The 18,172-nt window shown below is 35.5% G+C and overlaps 1 protein-coding gene across 1 annotated transcript in view; it reads left to right on the top strand.

Moving 5' to 3' along the window:
• Positions 1–18,172, top strand: part of ROCK1 (Rho associated coiled-coil containing protein kinase 1) — a 139,307-nt gene that overhangs the window by 32,570 nt on the left and 88,565 nt on the right. The window contains exon 2 of the mRNA XM_045527986.1: positions 4,789–4,870. Within this exon, the coding sequence (XP_045383942.1) occupies positions 4,789–4,870 (82 nt within the window). The remainder of the gene's footprint in view (positions 1–4,788; positions 4,871–18,172) is intronic.

Here is an 18,172-nt window from a genome sequence, read left to right as displayed (position 1 = left end):
AATTTACAATGTCTAAAACATTTATCTTCTCTCTCCAAAGTATATTCTCTGCCTTGGAAGTTACTATCTATTCACATAAACTAGAGAATATATAATCATTCTTAACCCTTCCTTGCCCTCTTTCAGTTATTCATCAGATCCTTTTGCTTCTAATGCTCATTCTTGTTTCCTCTGTTTAGTTCGGTCTTTTATCCTCTTTTGCTTGTATTACCACAGTAATACATCCTCCTAATTGCTCTCTTTTTCACCTGTCTCTTCTGCTTTTGATTCATTGTCTTTATCGTGGCCAGTAAAATAAAAGCCAGTCATGCCATTCTCCTTCCTCCCCCAAATTCCTATGGTTCCAAATGGGTATCAGAAGATATCTTTAACGTTCCCTAACCTGTCTTTGCAACTTTGTCTCCTGTATCTCCTTTTTCTTACCCTTCCCAGTCTGGAGCATTCTGTTCTGATTCTCTGAATTCCCCTTGCTTTTCTGTCTAGATTGCCTTCCCTGTCTCCATTGTATTCCTTTTAAATTCTATTCTTTAAGGTTCAGCTCAAATTTCATCTCCTCTATGAAGCCCCAAATAGTCCTTTCTCTGTTTATGTAGTGCCTACGTATAACTCTTGGTATCTTGTATTTACTTTTTCTATCGATTAACCTCTGAACTTCCAGAGACAGAAAGTATTTTTTTCCCTTACAGAGGAGGAGAGAGATTTATAAATAAGTAATTATAATGTAGCAATTAAATACAATGATTTCTATAATGGGAAGCACAAAGGATGTCACTATTAACATTCTCTCAGGAGGTTGGGCGAGGCAGCACAAAGGGACGTTTGAGGTGGTCTGAATATCAAAATGTTCACATTCCAGCTGGAGAATAGAGCAGGTATAAAGACAGTGGGGTAGAGTAAGCATGGCTTATTTGGGAAATGACTGGTAGCACTCTGTGGTTCAAGCCTAGCTATATGTATGTAGAGAAAATGAGGCTGGAAAGGTATGTTTGGAGACTGATTGGGAAGAGCTATTGTTTGTTGTACTAAATTATTTAGAACACTGTGTGTGTGTGTGTGTGTGTGTGTGTGTGTGTGTGTGTGTGTATGTGTATGTGTATACACACATAAATGGGGTTTTGTTCTGTTGCCAAGGCTGGAGTGCAGTGGTGGGATCATAGTTTACTGTAACCTTGAACTCCAGGGCTCAAGGGATCCTCCTACCTCATCCTCCCAAGTAGATGGGACTACAGGCATGTGCCACCACTCCTGGCTAATTTTTCTATATTTTGTAGGGACAGGGTCTCGCTGTGTTGCCCAGGCTGGTCTTGAACTGCTGGCCTCAAGCAATCTTCCCACCTTGGCCTCCCAAAGTGGTGGCATTACAGGTGTAAGCCACTGCGTGCAGCCTGTTTATTTAATTTTTGACTATAATTGTTCTGGGGAGCATTATTTATTTTTTGACTAGAATTGTTCTGGGGAGCATTGACATGGGTCTCACACTGGTTAAGCAGATTTAAATTGTATTTAATATTAGGTTGTTAAAATTCCCTAAGGAAATTCTATTTTCATTTTCATATCAGCGCTTAATTTTGAGAAATTCCTTACTTCTTTATTTAGTGAAGGAATTTATTTAAAACAACATTCTGATACTTATACTAAAAATATTTTATTTAAATGGTACATCTTCTGTTACCAAAATTTGGCAGTATTCTTGTAGTATCAGTGGTCAGCCTATTTTAGATGTAGTTTGGTTTTCAGAAGCTCTGGTTTTGCTGCCAGTTTAATGGATTTTTTTTTTTTTGGTAGTTTCTCCAAAAATATTTCTATTAGGTTTTGAATAGTAACCATTTAAGATTTTGAAAATTTGCCTAAAGATGAATGTTTCTTATGATAGTGTACCATCTTTCCTAGTGCCATTACATTCTCATACCTTATAACACATGTGTTCTTACTAATGGACTTAATCCTAAGTGGTGTTTTACATGAAACTCTTAGTTTTGTAATTCAGAACTATCCAGAAAACTAAAGTTTGCAGCAGTGTTCAGCTGAATAATTTTTTCCACTTCTTTTGCCTTACCTCTCTTGTGAGGTAACACAACTGCCCCCCCCCATATCAGTGTTTCTCAGGAAATGTAAAATTTTCATGCTTTAGAGATTATTATAAAATGTTAACACTTGTAATTAATTATGTCTGCCTTTGGGTGTATATGTGAAAATACTTATCTTAATGTGACTAGCTTCTTTAAAAATATAACTACTACAACTGGTCTACCAGTTTCCAACTATTAGTAGCAAAAAATTTTATTGTTGTAATTTTTTTTTACATCAGTTGGCCCCTGTCTTATATATCCTCTCCTCTACATTCTTAAATTGATGATTAAGCTATATCACGGACATGTGAAAGTAGAAGGTTGCTTTGCTTCATGCATAACTCATAAAATGAAGTGAAGGAACAGTAGGACTTTATGCTTCGACGTTCATTCCTCGTGAAATGTTTTTGTCCGTGGAGGAATGTTAATTTCTTTTATTTATTTATTTAGTTTTTAAATTTCAGAATATTATGGGGGTACAAACATTTTGGTTACATATATTGCCTTTTCATCCCCCAAGCCAGAGCTACAAGCGTGCCCAAACCCAGACAATGCTCTTCACACCCATTAGTTATGAATTTACTGATCCCCTCCACTGCCCTCCCACCTGCCTGGCAGCCAATGAATATTACTTCCACGTGAGCACCTAAGTGTTAATCAGTTAGTACCAATTTGATGATGAGTACATGTCGTAGGAATGTTAATTTCTATTAAGGTTCTGAGTCCTAGTGCTAGAATATGGGCTTTAGGAAATGAGGAGGCCTTATTCTGTATTATTCTGCAGAACTTTGGAGTGTGGAATAAAAGTCAGAATTCTTTGTCCCAGTTTATGGTTAGATATACATATTCCTTGCATTGTGCAGTTTCTCCACTGAATGAAAATGAAAGCCTGCATCCCTCTCCCCTACCCAGTGTCTTGACTCCCCTTAGCTTCAGTTGGTATATGCTTTAGAATTTAGATTATGCTAGAAGAGTAACCTTCTTGCCAATTTTATTACTCTGATAAAGGCACACAATTTTGGCTCATAAGTGATGTTGAAAAGCAAAACACCATCCTATGCTACTGTAAAATTAAAGGGTATTCTGACAGGTCCAAACACCTAGTGGCCATATGCAATTAGTGTAGGCAGCTAGTTTTTCATTAACAAATGAATTTTTTTTTTTTTTTTGAAATGGGGTCTCCTCTGTCCCCCAGGCTGGAGTGCAATGTTGTTATCATAGCTCACTATAACCTTGAACTCCTGTACTCAAGGGATCCTCCCACTGCAGCCTCTCGAGTAGCTGGGACCAGAGGCGTGTGCCACCCTACCCAGCTAATTTTTTAATTTTTTGTGGAGATGGGGTCTTGAACTCCTGGCCTCAAGCAATTCTCTGCCTCCATGTCCCAAAGCATTGGGATTGCAGGTGTGAACCACTGTGCTTGGCCCACAATGCATGATTGAGTACTGTAGTTATGCAAAAGTCAGATGCCCATTATGTTAAAAAAAAAAAAATGTACTTGGGACTCCTGCATTGGGAAAGGGTTTAACATCGTTACCTGAGAATTGCTCTTACGGTTTTATGCCCACATGACTAAGATGTCTATTTTCTGTTTATGTTGTTCCTATCAATATGGAGACTACCTTGTAGAGCTTTCAAATGTCAGTGACAGAAATATAAGAAAGAGAGGGAAGTGGGACTATTAAGGACCAAACCCTTCACATACTTAACTTATTTTATAGTCACAAATCTGTTATGAGTTATAGCTGGGTAGTCGTTACCCTCATTTTACAAAAAAGAAAACTGAAGCTTAGGTTATGTGACTTGTCCTCTCGACAGTAACATGTAAATATATTATTTTAAAAAATGCTTTTCCTTGATTTTTTTCCATGGTTGACTCTTTTGACCCATCTGGAATTTATTATATTATCAAGCATGACTCAAAAATCATTCTTCTTCATAGTGCAGTGCTGTTCAGTGATAGAAACAGTATTTACAAAAGAGTGACACTTAGTAATGAAGATTGCTTAGTATTACATGAATGTTCCTCTTGCTCTTGTCATATGGCAAAATACAGTCTGAATAGATGCCTTCCCACTTCAACACTGATTGGTACATCTTGACATTGCCCTGAACTTGTTGGGATAATAAATATCTACTTAAAAGCAAAAAAGCTCATGTTTATCCTTTACTACTACTGGTTGCCCTAGAAAGTATCTCAAAGAAAGAAAGAGGACCCCTATGAAAAACCAATACATTTTTATAATTAAAAATGTACATGACTTAACATTTGTGACTGTGGAGAATTTATTTTATATTAAACTTCGTGTTTATTAACGATTATTTAGCTGTTACCTTGTAAAATATCTGTAGACACAAATCTAAGTTTCTGGATGAGTATCTGTGAAATGAAGATAAATGCAGTAGTAAGGGGAAATGAGAAATAAAATTTCATGCTTTTATGATGGGAAAGTGCGTGAATTGAAATCACTTTTGACCAATCTGTGGTAATTTTCCTGCTCCTGTGCCTGGAAGATTTAGAAACTAAAAAAATCTATGTATGAAATAAAAACAACTCTTCTCTCCCCACTGTGGTAACCTTGGAGAAGTGTTAACTGTACATAAGATGTGTTAGAGAGGGGAAATTAAATATTAAAGCATGTTTTATTCTTTACTCATAAAAAAGTAAAGTGATCATAATGTGAGCGAAAAAACTAACTATGTCTGTTTGTTTCTTTAGGATGGATTGGATGCTTTGGTATATGATTTGGATTTTCCTGCCTTAAGAAAAAACAAAAATATTGACAACTTTTTAAGCAGATGTAAGTAATTTTTTATGGAGGTTCGTAACAGACTACATATGACTACCTCTTAACTTAGATCCTTCAAACCCTTCCTTTTTTTCCCCCCCTGTTTACTTTTTGGTTATTTCATCAGTAATTCCTACATAGAATTAGTAGGAAATGTGAAAGAAACTTTATTAGCCAGTTTGGATGTCTATCAGGAGAATCTACAAAATATTTTGAAGAGAAAGGGCTGAAAAATAAATAGCTAACACAAAATATGCATATATACACGTGCATGTTGAGTTTCAATACTGTTGTATTTGTCTTCTATTTTTCTTTTATAAATGAATTGACTATTATATTTTGAAACCAGCAAATAAGAATAGATTGCATATGCAAAGCCTTCCTACTGCTGAGATATGGGAATTTTTCTCCATGAAAGCTGTCTTAAGTTTTATAGATGTTCTTTTTAAAAAACTCCTCTTTGGATTCTGATAGTCTAAAATTTAATTAAATAACATATTAAAATAGTTTTACACTTTTAATCTTAAAGCATTGATACTAAGATTTAGATTATAAAATCCTCCATACCCCCTTTACTTATATCTGTTCCTAAACCATAAATATTGATACATTTAAATTGGGTTGATTTTGGTGTTATTTTTCAGTTTTGGTTACATATATGTTATTAGAAAGGTTTTGTTTTTCTAAAAGTCATATCTTTTTACTTTGTAATTTGTTTTTATCTTTTCTACACTTTGAAATCTTACCTCAGAATTTTACTTGTCAATTTTATGTTCTTTTAGTTTTTTTCTTTTTTAAAAAAATAATTATTCAGTCTTCATTTTATTTTGGAATATGGCACCAGATTCAGAATTGAGAACCTTTTAAGTATAAAAGTTAATTTCTCACATCCTACTGAAATAGCAACAGAATTTTATTAGTGTTTACATTCGCTTGCCTTCCTACTTGACAGTATAGTGAAAGAACTAAAAAAATGAAGAGACTTGGCTATTTCTCTTTTGATGAAGGGTAAATGCTCATTAGTGCAAAGGCTGGCGGGGGTGGTGGGCAGGGGAACCTGGGTGTGTGTGTGTTTGTGCGCATGAGATAGAGATTTTGTAAAGTAGGATAGCAAAAATTGAAACACATGCTTCTTTAATGTATTATTCTTTTTGCTATGCCCTTTTTTGGTTTCCTAATATTATCTACACCTGTATATCACATTTTGTAAATAGGAACATTGACAGCTTCAGTAGAAATAAATAAAATAAAATGGAAGTATAAATCTAAAGTACACTTTTAACTTGTAAACTTGTGTAGTTTAAGTTTTAAATTGGAGAAAAATAAAGAGACTATTATAACAACATTTTAGCAAATCAAATGTAGCAATAGGTAAAAATCATGACCACGGAGGGTTTATGCCAGGATTATAAAGTTAGTATAAGGTTCAAAAATCAATTAGTTTAATTTACCATATTAATATATTAGAAAAGGAAATTCATAGTATCTTAGATGCAAAAAAAACATTTGATAACATTCAATATCCAGTCATAATTTAAAAATATCTTTGTTCAAACTAGAAACTGAAGGAAACTTCCTTACCCTGATAAAGGGAATCTACAAGAAACCTACAGTTCAGATTGTATTTAATTGTGTAAAACTAAATGCTTTTCCTCTAAAATTGGAAAAGGCAAATCTGTCCTCTCTCACCACTTTTATTCAACATTGTCCTAGAAGTTCAAGCCAGTGTATTATGGTAAATAAGAAAAAGCCATATAGATTGAAATAGAAGAAGTAAAACTTTCTTAATTGAGACAGCATGTTTTTCCGTATAAAAAAATCCTCAGGTTTCTACAAAAAAGCTGCAAGAACTAATAAGTACATTCAACGTGGTTACAAGTTAGAAAATTAATATCCAACAAGCAATTAGAAATTGACATTATAACAAATACAGGACCATTTACAATACCAATAAAAGCATGAAAAATTCAGGGTTAAATTTGACAAAATATGTGTAAGACCTGTATACTAAAAACTGTACAGTGTTGCAGGCAGAAATTAAAGAAGATCTAAAAACAAAAGAGATTTAATGTTCATGGATTGGGCTATTCAATATTTAATTGTCAAGATTCCCTACATTAATTGTTATGTAGAGTTCCTGTGTTCTCAAAACCCTTAGCAGGCATTTTTGTATGAAGCGACCACTTCTCAAATGCGTATGGGAATGTGAAGGTCCTGAAACAGCCAAATCAATTTTGAAAAATAAGAGCAAAATTGGAGCACTAAGGTCAAATTCAAGACAGTATAGTCTTGATGAAAGAATAAATACATAGGCCATGCGTGGTGGCTCACGCCTGTAATCCTAGCACTCTGGGAGGTCGAGGCGGGAGGATCGCTCAAGGTCAGGAGTTCAGGACCAGCCTGAGCAAGAGTGAGACCCTGTCTCTACTAAAAATAGAAAGAAATTAGCTGGACAGCTAAAAATATATAGAAAAAGTTAGCTGGGCATGGTGGCACATGCCTGTAGTCCCAGCTACTTGGGAGGCTGAGGCAGAAGGATTGCTTGAGCCCAGGAGTTTGAGGTTGCTGTGAGCTAGGCTGATGCCACGGCACTCTAGCCAGGGCAAAAGAGCAAGACTCTGTTTCCAAAATAAAAAAGAATAAATACATAAATCAGTGGAACAGAAAAAAGAGTCTAGATAGACCCATACGTGCATGTATGTGGTCAATTTGATTTGCAACAAAGGTGACAAAGTAATTCAATGTAAGCCTTACTTTGCACTATATACAAAAATTAACTTAAAATGTAAGTGCTAAAACAATAACACTTCCAGAAGAAAACATAGAAAATATTTGGTTAGGCAAGGATTTCTTAGATGGGACACAATACAAACTAATTTTTTTAATGATGAATTAGATTTCATCAACATTAAAAACTTTTCCTCTTCAGAAGACACTCTTATGAAAATGAAAAGATAAGCTTATAGGGTGGGGAAAATAGTTGCAAAGCATGTGAAAAGAAAAAAATAGTGTTTTCAATACATGGTGCTCAGACAACTGGATATCCATATGCAAAAGAATGAATGTGGACTCCTACCTCATATTTATACAAAAATTAACTCAGAATGTAAGAGTTAAAACTGTAAAACTCTTACTTTTCGTAACTTTGGATTAGGTAATTGTTTCTTAGATGTAATACCAAAAACACAAGCAACAAAAGAAAAATAGATAAATTAGACATCATCAAAATGTAAAACTTATTTGTGCTTCAAAGGACATTATCGAGAATAAAAAGACAATCCACAAAATGGGAGAACACATTAGTAAATCACATATCTGATAAAGGAGTTGTATCTAGAATATATAAAGAAGTCCTACAACTCAAAAAGACAACTCAATTTAAAAACGAGTAAAGGATTTGAATAGACATTTCTCCAAAGAAGATGTAGAAATGGCCAATAAGCACATGAAAAACTGCTCAACATGATTAGTCATCAGGAAGTTGCAAATTATGGCCAAAATAAGATACTGCTACACTTTTATTAGAATGATTAAAATTTTAAAAACTGACAATATAAAATATTTATGGAAATGTGGAATAGCTGGAACTCTGATACATTGCTGGTTGGTTTATATTAATAAATGGTGAGGCTCTTTGGAAAACAGTTTGGCAATTTCTTATAGTTAGACGTACACTTAACCATATGACCCAGAAATCCCACTCCTAGGTATTTATTGAAAAGAAATGAGAGTATGTCCACACAAAGACCTGTATTAAAATGTTAAAGGCAGCTTTATTTATAATTGCTGAAAACTAGAAGCAACTCAAGTGCCCATCAACTGGTCAATGGATAACGAATTGTGGTATAGCCACATAATAGGATGCTACTCAGTAATAAAAAGGAATAAATTACTAATATGTGCAACAACTTCAGTAAACCTCAAAAGCATTCTGTCAAGTGAAGCCAGATACAGAAGGCTACATACTGTATGATTCTGTTTATAGGACATTCTGAAATGCAAAACTTTTGAGATAAAAATCATGTAAGAGGTTGCCAGCATCTAGGGTAAGAGTGCAGGGCATAGAACAGGGCATGAAGAAATTTGGGGATTCTGTAACTTCTTTGTGGTGGTAATTACACAAGTGTATGTGTTGGTCAAAACTCATTGAAACCTGCATATAAAAAGGATCATTTGCTCTCTGTTAATTGTACGTTAATAAACTGAACTTTAAAAAAAACGTGAAGTTTAATGCTCATTTAGTAATCAGCATAATTCTAAAGCAATGTGTTATTTTGAGAAAAAATAACCCAGTTCTATGTAAGTAAACTTTTAAAGGAAGACTACATATATATCAACCATGAAATCATAATAAAATAAGAAAACTTGAACAAAATCAAGGTGAATTATAAATGTAAATAAATTTATTTTTCTAATATAATATTCTCTTTTATTTCCTGATATTATGTTTATGTAATAATAGATTTTCAAAGATTAGTATTTTATATACTACTGAAATTCTTTTATATGAATATTCATAGCTTTCATCAGTGAGTACATTAAAATTATTAAAGATAAACGTTTTGTTTCAAATTACTTTTTGCTGACATATATCAGACATATTAATCTAAGAATGCACCTGGAATATAGGCTGAATCCTTTCTCTTTAAAGAATTCAGCTTAAGGCCGGGCACGGTGGCTCACGCCTGTAATCCTAGCACTCTGGGAGGCCAAGACGGGTGGATCGCTCGAGGTCAGGAGTTCAAGACCAGCCTGAGCAAGAGTGAGACCCCCGTCTCTACCAAAAATAGAAAGAAATGATTTGGACAGCTAAAAATCTATATAGAAAAAATTAGCCGGGCCTGGTGGTGCATGCTTGTAGTCCCAGCTACTTGGGAGGCTGAGGCAGTAGGATCGCTTAAGCCCAGGAGTTTGAGGTTGCTGTAAGCTAGGCTGACACCACGGCACTCACTCTAGCCCGCGCAACAAAGCAAGACTGTCTCACAAAAAAAAAAAAAAAAGAATTCAGCTTAAGTCTTACTAAAGTAAGCTTCACATATCATTTTAAATCATTAGGCCTAACTGTATTTTGGCCTGTTAAATTTCATCTTTGTGTTGAGGATTGTGTGGAAACTAAAAAGGAAAGGCAAATCTGTGACCATTTGACTGAATAGTTGAATATAAAGATTTGCTTTTCTAAACTCTTGTGTATGATACCTGAATAATGAGGACTACAAAGAAAATGTTTATCAGCCCTACATACCTGATAAAAACATTTTTAAGGTGAACTTTGAGTAGAGGTTAGAGAGATACCCAGATAAAATGAAGCTATCATGGTGAGAGTTAGTCATAGTTTTGAAGAAACATGTTGGGAGTGGAAGCATTGGAAAGAGGAGAGGGGGAATTTTAATACAGTGATTATGATTGTATATGCTTATAAAGCATTATGGATGTCACAAACTTTGGGCTATAAGATTCATAATTACAATATGTTAATAAAAAAGCATGCTTATCAAACAAATCTTAACAGTCTAAAAGAAGGTAATGGAAGAAGAATGAATGAAGAAAATTCATGAACCTGAGAGTATAAATACAATAGAGAGCATTTGTTTGGAATTAAAAAAATAAAGCCAGAAATATTTTATGATGGTTTAGATTACAGAAGTAGCATAATAGGTATGGCAGTGATGGTGCAGCAGCTGTCTGCTTATACAAGCATATAGAACAGTTGGGTTTTTTTGTTTTGTTTTGTTTTGTTTTTGCTTTGGCAATAATATAATTATTTATTGAGAAAGTAATGAGAGTAATTACTTTTCAGGATTTAATTGTGATCAAAAAGGCTGAATTGGTTAGCATTTGGATGTGACAAAGACCTCAAGGCGAAGCATTCAGTTCACTTTAGACCAGCGTTGCTCAAGAGTTGTACTTTTGACTTTGTTGAGAAGGTATTCTTTGCATTGTAGGATGTTTAGCAGCATCCCTGGCCTCTTTCTTTATAATCGTGGTAGTATACCTCAACCCACTATCCCCAAGTATGGCAACCAAAAATATCTGTACACATTGCTAGGAATTTATGTAAATGAAGAAAAGGAATGCTGGGCACAGTTAGACATGTGTTCCAAGCTTAGGAAATTTAATCAAATTTATAGAAAAGATACGTCCTATTAATACTGCTTCCAAGTGAAGGATGTCCTGAGCTCAAGCCATCCTCCTGCCTCGGCCCCCCAGAGTGCTAGGTTTATGGGCATGAGCCACCAAGCCTCTCCCAAAAGATTCTTTTTTAATTGCAAATTTAAGTCAAACCCTATTCCCCGCCTTTCAGTGGATTTTTTAAAGTTAGTGCTGTGTGTACTTTCCGGTTACATTCTTAACTGTATGCCTCTCCTCCTTGTTTCCTTATACATTGGGAACACAGCTCACATTTATGTACCATGATATCCTTTCTATAAGACTTTTTAGATGTTGTTTTCCTCTTTCTGGAATTCCTTCCAACCTCACCCAACTTGAAGGAGTCACCCTTTAAATTTCACATAAGCCTTCACTTTCCTTTCCCAACTCTTCGGTTATCTAGGTATCATAGATCTGATTCCCTGAGTGTGTACTTTCATGGCATCTTGTATGTTTATCACAGATTATATGATGATTTGATTAGTGTCTGCTATGATTTAAATGTCCCCACCAAAACTGATTTTGAAGTTTAATCACCGATGTATTACGATGTGGGCCTTTAAGAAGTAATTAGGTCATGGGGCTCCATCCTCATGAGTGAATTAATGCTATTAGCCCAGAGTGGGTTACTTAGAAAAGCAAGATCTCTCTTGCATGTATGCTCTTGCCCTTCTTCCTGTTCACCACTTGATGACCCTTGCCAGATGCCCCGGCACCATGTTCTTGGACTTCCCAACCTCCGAAACCATGAGCCAAATAAACTTTTCTTTATAAATTTCCCAATCTGTGGTATTCTGTTACAGCAGCAGAAAATCAGACTAAAACAATATCCATTCCTCTTCTCCTCTTCTCCTTCTTCCCCTGTCAGTAGATTTTAAATGCCATGAGAGTAGGGGCATTTATATTTTTACTGCCAAACCTGACAACATATTAGGTACTCAATAAATGTTTGTTAAATGTATTAGAGGTTAAATGCTGACATGTTAGAGATCTAAAAAGTACAGATGGTCTCAGATGGTTTGACTAAAATTTTTCAACTTTATGATGAGTTTTTTAGAATGTGACACCATCCTACATTGAGGAACATCACTGGTGCTGTAAAGTTTTATCATTTGGTTTAAGGTTGTGTCTGCCAGGTTTGTCTACTGGAAAGTTACTATTTTCCCTTCCCATATTTTATTTATTGGAAGCAAGTTACTAGTCCAGCCCAGGCTCGATAGATAAGCTCTATCTTCCTGGAAGGGGAATTAATTACGTATATCATTTGGAATTCTATATGGAAGATTTGACCCCTTTCCCCCACTTATTTATTAACTCAATCATTGATTTATATCAGTACAGACTACATATACTTATTTTATACTTTGAGTCGTAATCTAATAGTGCATTATTTATTTTGTTGGTTAAATTGTTTCCGTTTTGCCCATTTGGGAGCTCTTTCAGGTTGAACCTTGTGCTCCTGTGTTCTTTTGACATGTCCTCATTTCAAAAAAAAAAAGAGAGAGAGCACTTCTTTACTTTTTGACATTACAATATACTCCAAGCTCATCTTGTACTAATATTTTCCTTCCTGGCCCTAAAATCAGCCATTTTTCTGAGGAGCCCTGGTCCCTTTTATTGGAGAATGATATTTAGAAACCAAGATCTTGGTGCTGGGTATGCTCATTGCTACTGGGGTCTCACTGCTTCAAGGCCCTCTCAGCTGACAGAGGAAATATATGTCTGTGTACTAAACCCATGTATATATGTACATATCTTTAATTATTTCTGTATCTATATACATGTTAAAGTAAATGTGTTTATACTGATATCACCAGCTCTAATCTAGCATCACAGGTTCATTCTAGCCTTCCCCCTTGCTTATTTGTAACTTGGTGATGGTGAAAAACCTAGGTTATCTGTAATATATTAAGTAACATACACATGAAATAACTCATACCCCCTGTGAGAAATAGATTTACTAACTGGAGTACAATGTCTTTGTAACATTATTTTTTGTCTTTAGCCTTTCAATTTCCACCCAAAATACTGTTTTCCAAAATTACTTAGGTCAGTTTGTTTTTTAGCCACCATCTTCAGTGAGGGTATGCCATATTGTCATTCAGTTAGATTCGTTTGTTAGAGTCTGGGTTCTATCCTGGGTTCCCCCAGCATATTGACTGATTTTTTTATTTGCATACTCTAAAGTATAAACAATTCTATGGGTCTTAACAAATATTAATACATGGTTTTGTATCCAACACTTTAATATCATACAGAATAGTTCCTTAACCCCTCATTCCTGGGAAACACTGATCTGTTTTTCTGCCCCTATAGTTTTGCCTTTCCAGAATGTCATAAAATGGAATCATATGATACGTAGCCTTTTGAGTCTGTCTTTCACTTCGCAAATTAGTAGCTTGTTCCTTTTCTTTGTAATTGCAAAGCAGTATTCTGTTATATGGATATATCTTGGTGTGTCCATTCATCTGTTGAGGAACATACTCATTATTTCCAGTTTTTTGCAATTATGAATAAATCTGCTATAAATACTTATGTACAGGTTTTTGCATGAACATAGTTTTCAACTCATTTGAGTAAATACCTAAATACCCAGAAGTGGGATTACTAGGTTGTTTGCTAAGTATAGATTTAACTTATTAAGAAACTGACAAACTGTTTTCCATAGTAGCTATTCCATTTTGCATTCCCACTAAGAATGAATGAGAATTTCTGTTCTGCATCCTTTGCCCGCATTTGCTATTGTCAGTTTTCATTCTCTTAATAGTGTTTTTTTACTGAACAAAAGTTTTAATTTTGATAGAGTCTAATTTATCAATTATTTCTGTATGGATTTGTGCTTTTGGTGTTATATGTATGAATCATTGCCAAACCCAAGACTGATTTTTTTAAAACAGCTTTGTTAAGTTTACATACTATCAAATTCATCCATTTAAAGTGTACAATTCAGTGAGCTTTTGGGGGGGGGTATATTTACAGAGTGCAATCCTTGTTAGCGTACTTTTAGAACATTTTCATCACCTCATAAAGTAAGCTCATGCCCATTAACGGTCAGTCTCCATTTATCCCCAAACTCCCAGCCCTAGGCAACCACTAATCTATCTTCTGTCTCTATCGATTTGCCAATATGGACATTTCCTATTGATGAAATCATGTAATAGATGGTCTTTTGTGACTTGTCTTTGAGAGTAATGTGTTCAGTGTTCATCAGTGTTGTAGCATATACCAGCATTTCATTCTTTTTAATTGTTAATAATATTCCATTGTATGAATATACCACATTTTGTTTATCCACTCATCAGTTGATAGACATTTGAATTGTTTCTATTTTTTGGCTGTTATGAATAATGCTGTTATGAAAATTTGTGTAGAAGTGTTTTTGTGGACATACGTTTTCATTTTTCTTACATAGATACCTATAAGTGGAATTGCTGGATAATACGGTAATTCTACATTTAATGTTTTGAGACACTCAAGATTCATTTTTAAATATATACTTTTATTACTTTGGAGTAAATATATGTGGCTTTTCTTTTGTTCCTGAATAGATAAGAGCTGCATATAAGTGTTTGTCTCCATTTGTAAATAATATCATTAAGTGTTTTTAATGTTTCAGGAGCATCACTGAGTATAAATATAGTCTCATAGTCTCTATACTTAAGGAGTATGGGGGCGTACAATCTAATAGAAGAAACAGACCTATATTAGAAACAATTCCAGTTCAGATCAATAGGTGAAATGTAGGGAAATAGTGGCGCCCCCAGAAGAGGAAGTTATTACCTCTACTGAGGTGATCAGGAATGGCTGAGGAGATGCAAGATTAGATCTTGTTTCATAGTAACTTGGTCAAATAAGGTAGTGGAGGAAGTCATTTTACGCTGGTGATCAACATCTGCATAGGCACAGAGATGTGAAACAGTATGACTTAAGTGGGCAATCATAATTAAGTAGGCATTGCTAGAGCATTGTTGGAAGGAATAACTAAAAATGTAAGATTGAAGAGTCACTAACAAGATCAAGATGCTCTTTGATGCCATGCTGAGGAATTTGAATTTAGGATTCTGGATCTTTTTTTTTTTTTTGCTGATGTGTTTTTTTTATCAAACTGGATTACTCTGTGTATGTGTGTGAGTAGGTGCATGTGCATGCCCATGCACCATCAGAACATGGCACCCTTTCCTGGAGCTTGATTTTATTTGAAGATTTGGGTAGAAAATAACTTTTTACATTAAAACAATCATATTAACATTCTTGTGAACTTTTCAGATAAGTTTAGATAATTTTAGAGCTTGTTAGGGCTGCTTTGACTACTCTGATGGTATGCTTGGTATTCTGGGCTTCTTTAAGCACAGTAGCAGTATTTTCATCAAATAGTATATGGTGCATAACTTTTATTACCATATTTTATCTATTCTTTTTTTTTTTTTTTTGAGACAGAGTCTTGCTCTGTTGCCCGGGCTAGCGTGCCGTGGCATCAGCCTAGCTCACAACAACCTCAAACTCCTGGGCTCAAGCAATCCTTCTGCCTCAGCCTCCCAAGTAGCTGGGACTACAGGCATGTGCCACCATGCCCAGCTAATTTTTTCTATACGTAGTTTTAGTTGTCCAGATAATTTCTTCTTATTTTTAGTAGAGACAAGGTTTCACTCTTGCTCAGGTTGGTCTCGAACTCCTGACCTTGAGCAATCCTCCCGCCTTGGCCTCTCAGAGTGCTAGGATTACAGGTGTGAGCCACCACACCTGGCCATATTTTATCTATTCTGACTTTTTTTTTATTAAGAGTCAGGATCCTGCCCTGTTGCCCAGGCTGGAGTACAGTGACATGATCATAACTCACTATAACCTCCCACTTCCAGGCTCCAGTGATCCTCCTGCCTCAGCCTTGTAAGTAGCTGGGATTACAGGTGCGTGCCAGCACTCCTGGCTAAATTTTTTATTTTTTTGTAGAGACAGAATTTTGCTATGTTGCCCAGGCTGGTCTTGAACTCCTGGGCTAAGCGATCCTGCCACCTTGCCCTCCCAGAGTGCTGGGATTACAGGAATGGTCCATCATGCCCAGCCTATTAAGACATTTTTTAAAAAACTCTTCTTAACATTTCTGAAATTGGAATGTGTCTTACAGTTCTATAGTGGTACACAGAATAATGGTGCATTTTATTAATATAATGTAGGATATTAGGCTGGGCAAAATATATCTTTTTTTCATTAGAAAAGCAACACGATCATTGTAGAAAACTTCAAATATACAGAAAATGTGACAAAATAATCTATAAATCTATCACACTCAAAGATGACTGCATTTATTCTTTTGGCATATTTCCTTGTGGTCTTTTTGCCTATCCATATCTATACATCAGTATATATTTATGTTTTTAGAAAATTGAGTTCATATGCTATGTGCATCTTATTTCTTTGCTCAAGATTGTGTGCTGAACATCATTCTATGTAATTAATCAACAACACAATTTTAAATGTTGCCTAATATACCATCATATGTATGAAATTATTTACTCTTTAAAATCTTAAACATGTTATTGTAGAAATCTTGGTCCCACATTGTATCTATAATAATTTCCTTAGGAAAAATTCCTAAAAGTAAAATTTAGTAGGTATAAAGTATAATTTTAAAAAGACGCGTATGATAAATCATTGAATTTTTAGTAATCTGGAAACTATAAATTCTTAGCATTTTAGCACTGCCCCTTTTGATAACTTGTGAGTATTTAAAGACTGGTCAGCTAATTAGTGGTTGTCAAGACTTATAGTGCCTACTTATGACTCAATTTTGCTCATTTCATTTCTTGCTTAATATGTTTTATAGTAATGGCTCACTTCTCTGAATCTTAGCTTTCTGCGGGCATCACCTGTCTCAACATAGTTGATGATTCGAAAATTGGTAAAAGGGTCCAGATGGCCATACAGTCCTATTTAGAGGTTTTAGAATGAATGAGGGCTTCAAATTTATAATTTTGCAAGTACTATTTTGCATGAAACAGTAATTCTCTGAATAACAAAGAGGTTGATATTTGCTATGGGAAAAGATAGAATACTATAAGAAAGATTGGAAGTTCTGAGAAGTTTGCAGTTTTAGACAGGGTGGCTAGGGTAGGCCTCATTAAAGGTGACATTTGAGAAAAGAGTCAAAGTAGCTGAGGGAGTTAGCCATGTCGATGTTTGAGGGAAGAGAGTGGCATACAGAGGAGCAGCCAGTGTACCTGGCCTGTTTGAGTGGTAGCAAGGAAGCCAGTGTGGCTGGAGAAGATTAAGCCAGGGAGAGAATTGTAGGATGATATCAGAGAGGTAAGAAATAGGGAGGCTAGGTCATGTAGAGTCTTGTAGGCCATTGTAAAATCCTGGGCTTTTGCTCTGGGTGAGAAGGCAAAACATTAGAGAGTTTTTTGAGCAGAGAAGTGACATGATCTGACTTGTGTTTTGAGAATGTCATCCTGTGTTGATAATAGACTATAGAGAGCCAAGGAGATAGACACAGGGAAATCAGTTAAGAGGCTATTTCAGTAATCCAAGGAAGAGATGCATGGTAGTAGTGTAGCCAGTGAGAAGTTATCAGATTCCAGGTATATTTCAAAGAGGGAGCCAACATATTTTCCTGAAAGATTGGATGTAGATTGTAAGAGAAAAGGGAGTCAAGAATGCCCCCTAGGTTATTGCCCTGAGCAAGATTGAGCCATCAGCTGAAATGTGAGAGTCATAAGTATAGGTTTTGGGTGAAACTATCTCTTCAGTTTTGGGCACATTAAGTTTGAGATGTCTGTTACCCAAGAGGATATATTTTGAAAGCAATTGAGTATGTAAGTCTGCAGTTTAAGAGAGACATCTGGACTAGACGTAAAAATTTGGGAGTTGATGTGTAGATCATATTTAAAGCCCACCAAAGATGTGATTGTTGGCCAGGTGCTGTGGCTCATGCCTGTAATCCCAGCACTTTGGGAAGCTGAGGTAGGAGGATTGCTTGAGGCCAGGAGTTCAAGTCCAGCCCAGGCACCATAGCAAGTCCCATCTCTTAAAAAAAAAAAAAATAGCTAGACATGGTGGCGTGTGCCTACATTCCTACCTATTCAGGAGGCTGACGTGGGAGGATTGCTTGAGCCCAGGAGTTTGAGGAGTTTTGAGTGAGCAATGATGGCGCCATTGCATTCCAGCCTGGGT

This window comes from Lemur catta, chromosome 16, assembly GCF_020740605.2.
Source record: "Lemur catta isolate mLemCat1 chromosome 16, mLemCat1.pri, whole genome shotgun sequence".
NCBI classification, from domain to species: domain Eukaryota; kingdom Metazoa; phylum Chordata; class Mammalia; order Primates; family Lemuridae; genus Lemur; species Lemur catta.
This window is presented reverse-complemented; position numbering and strand designations above follow the sequence as displayed.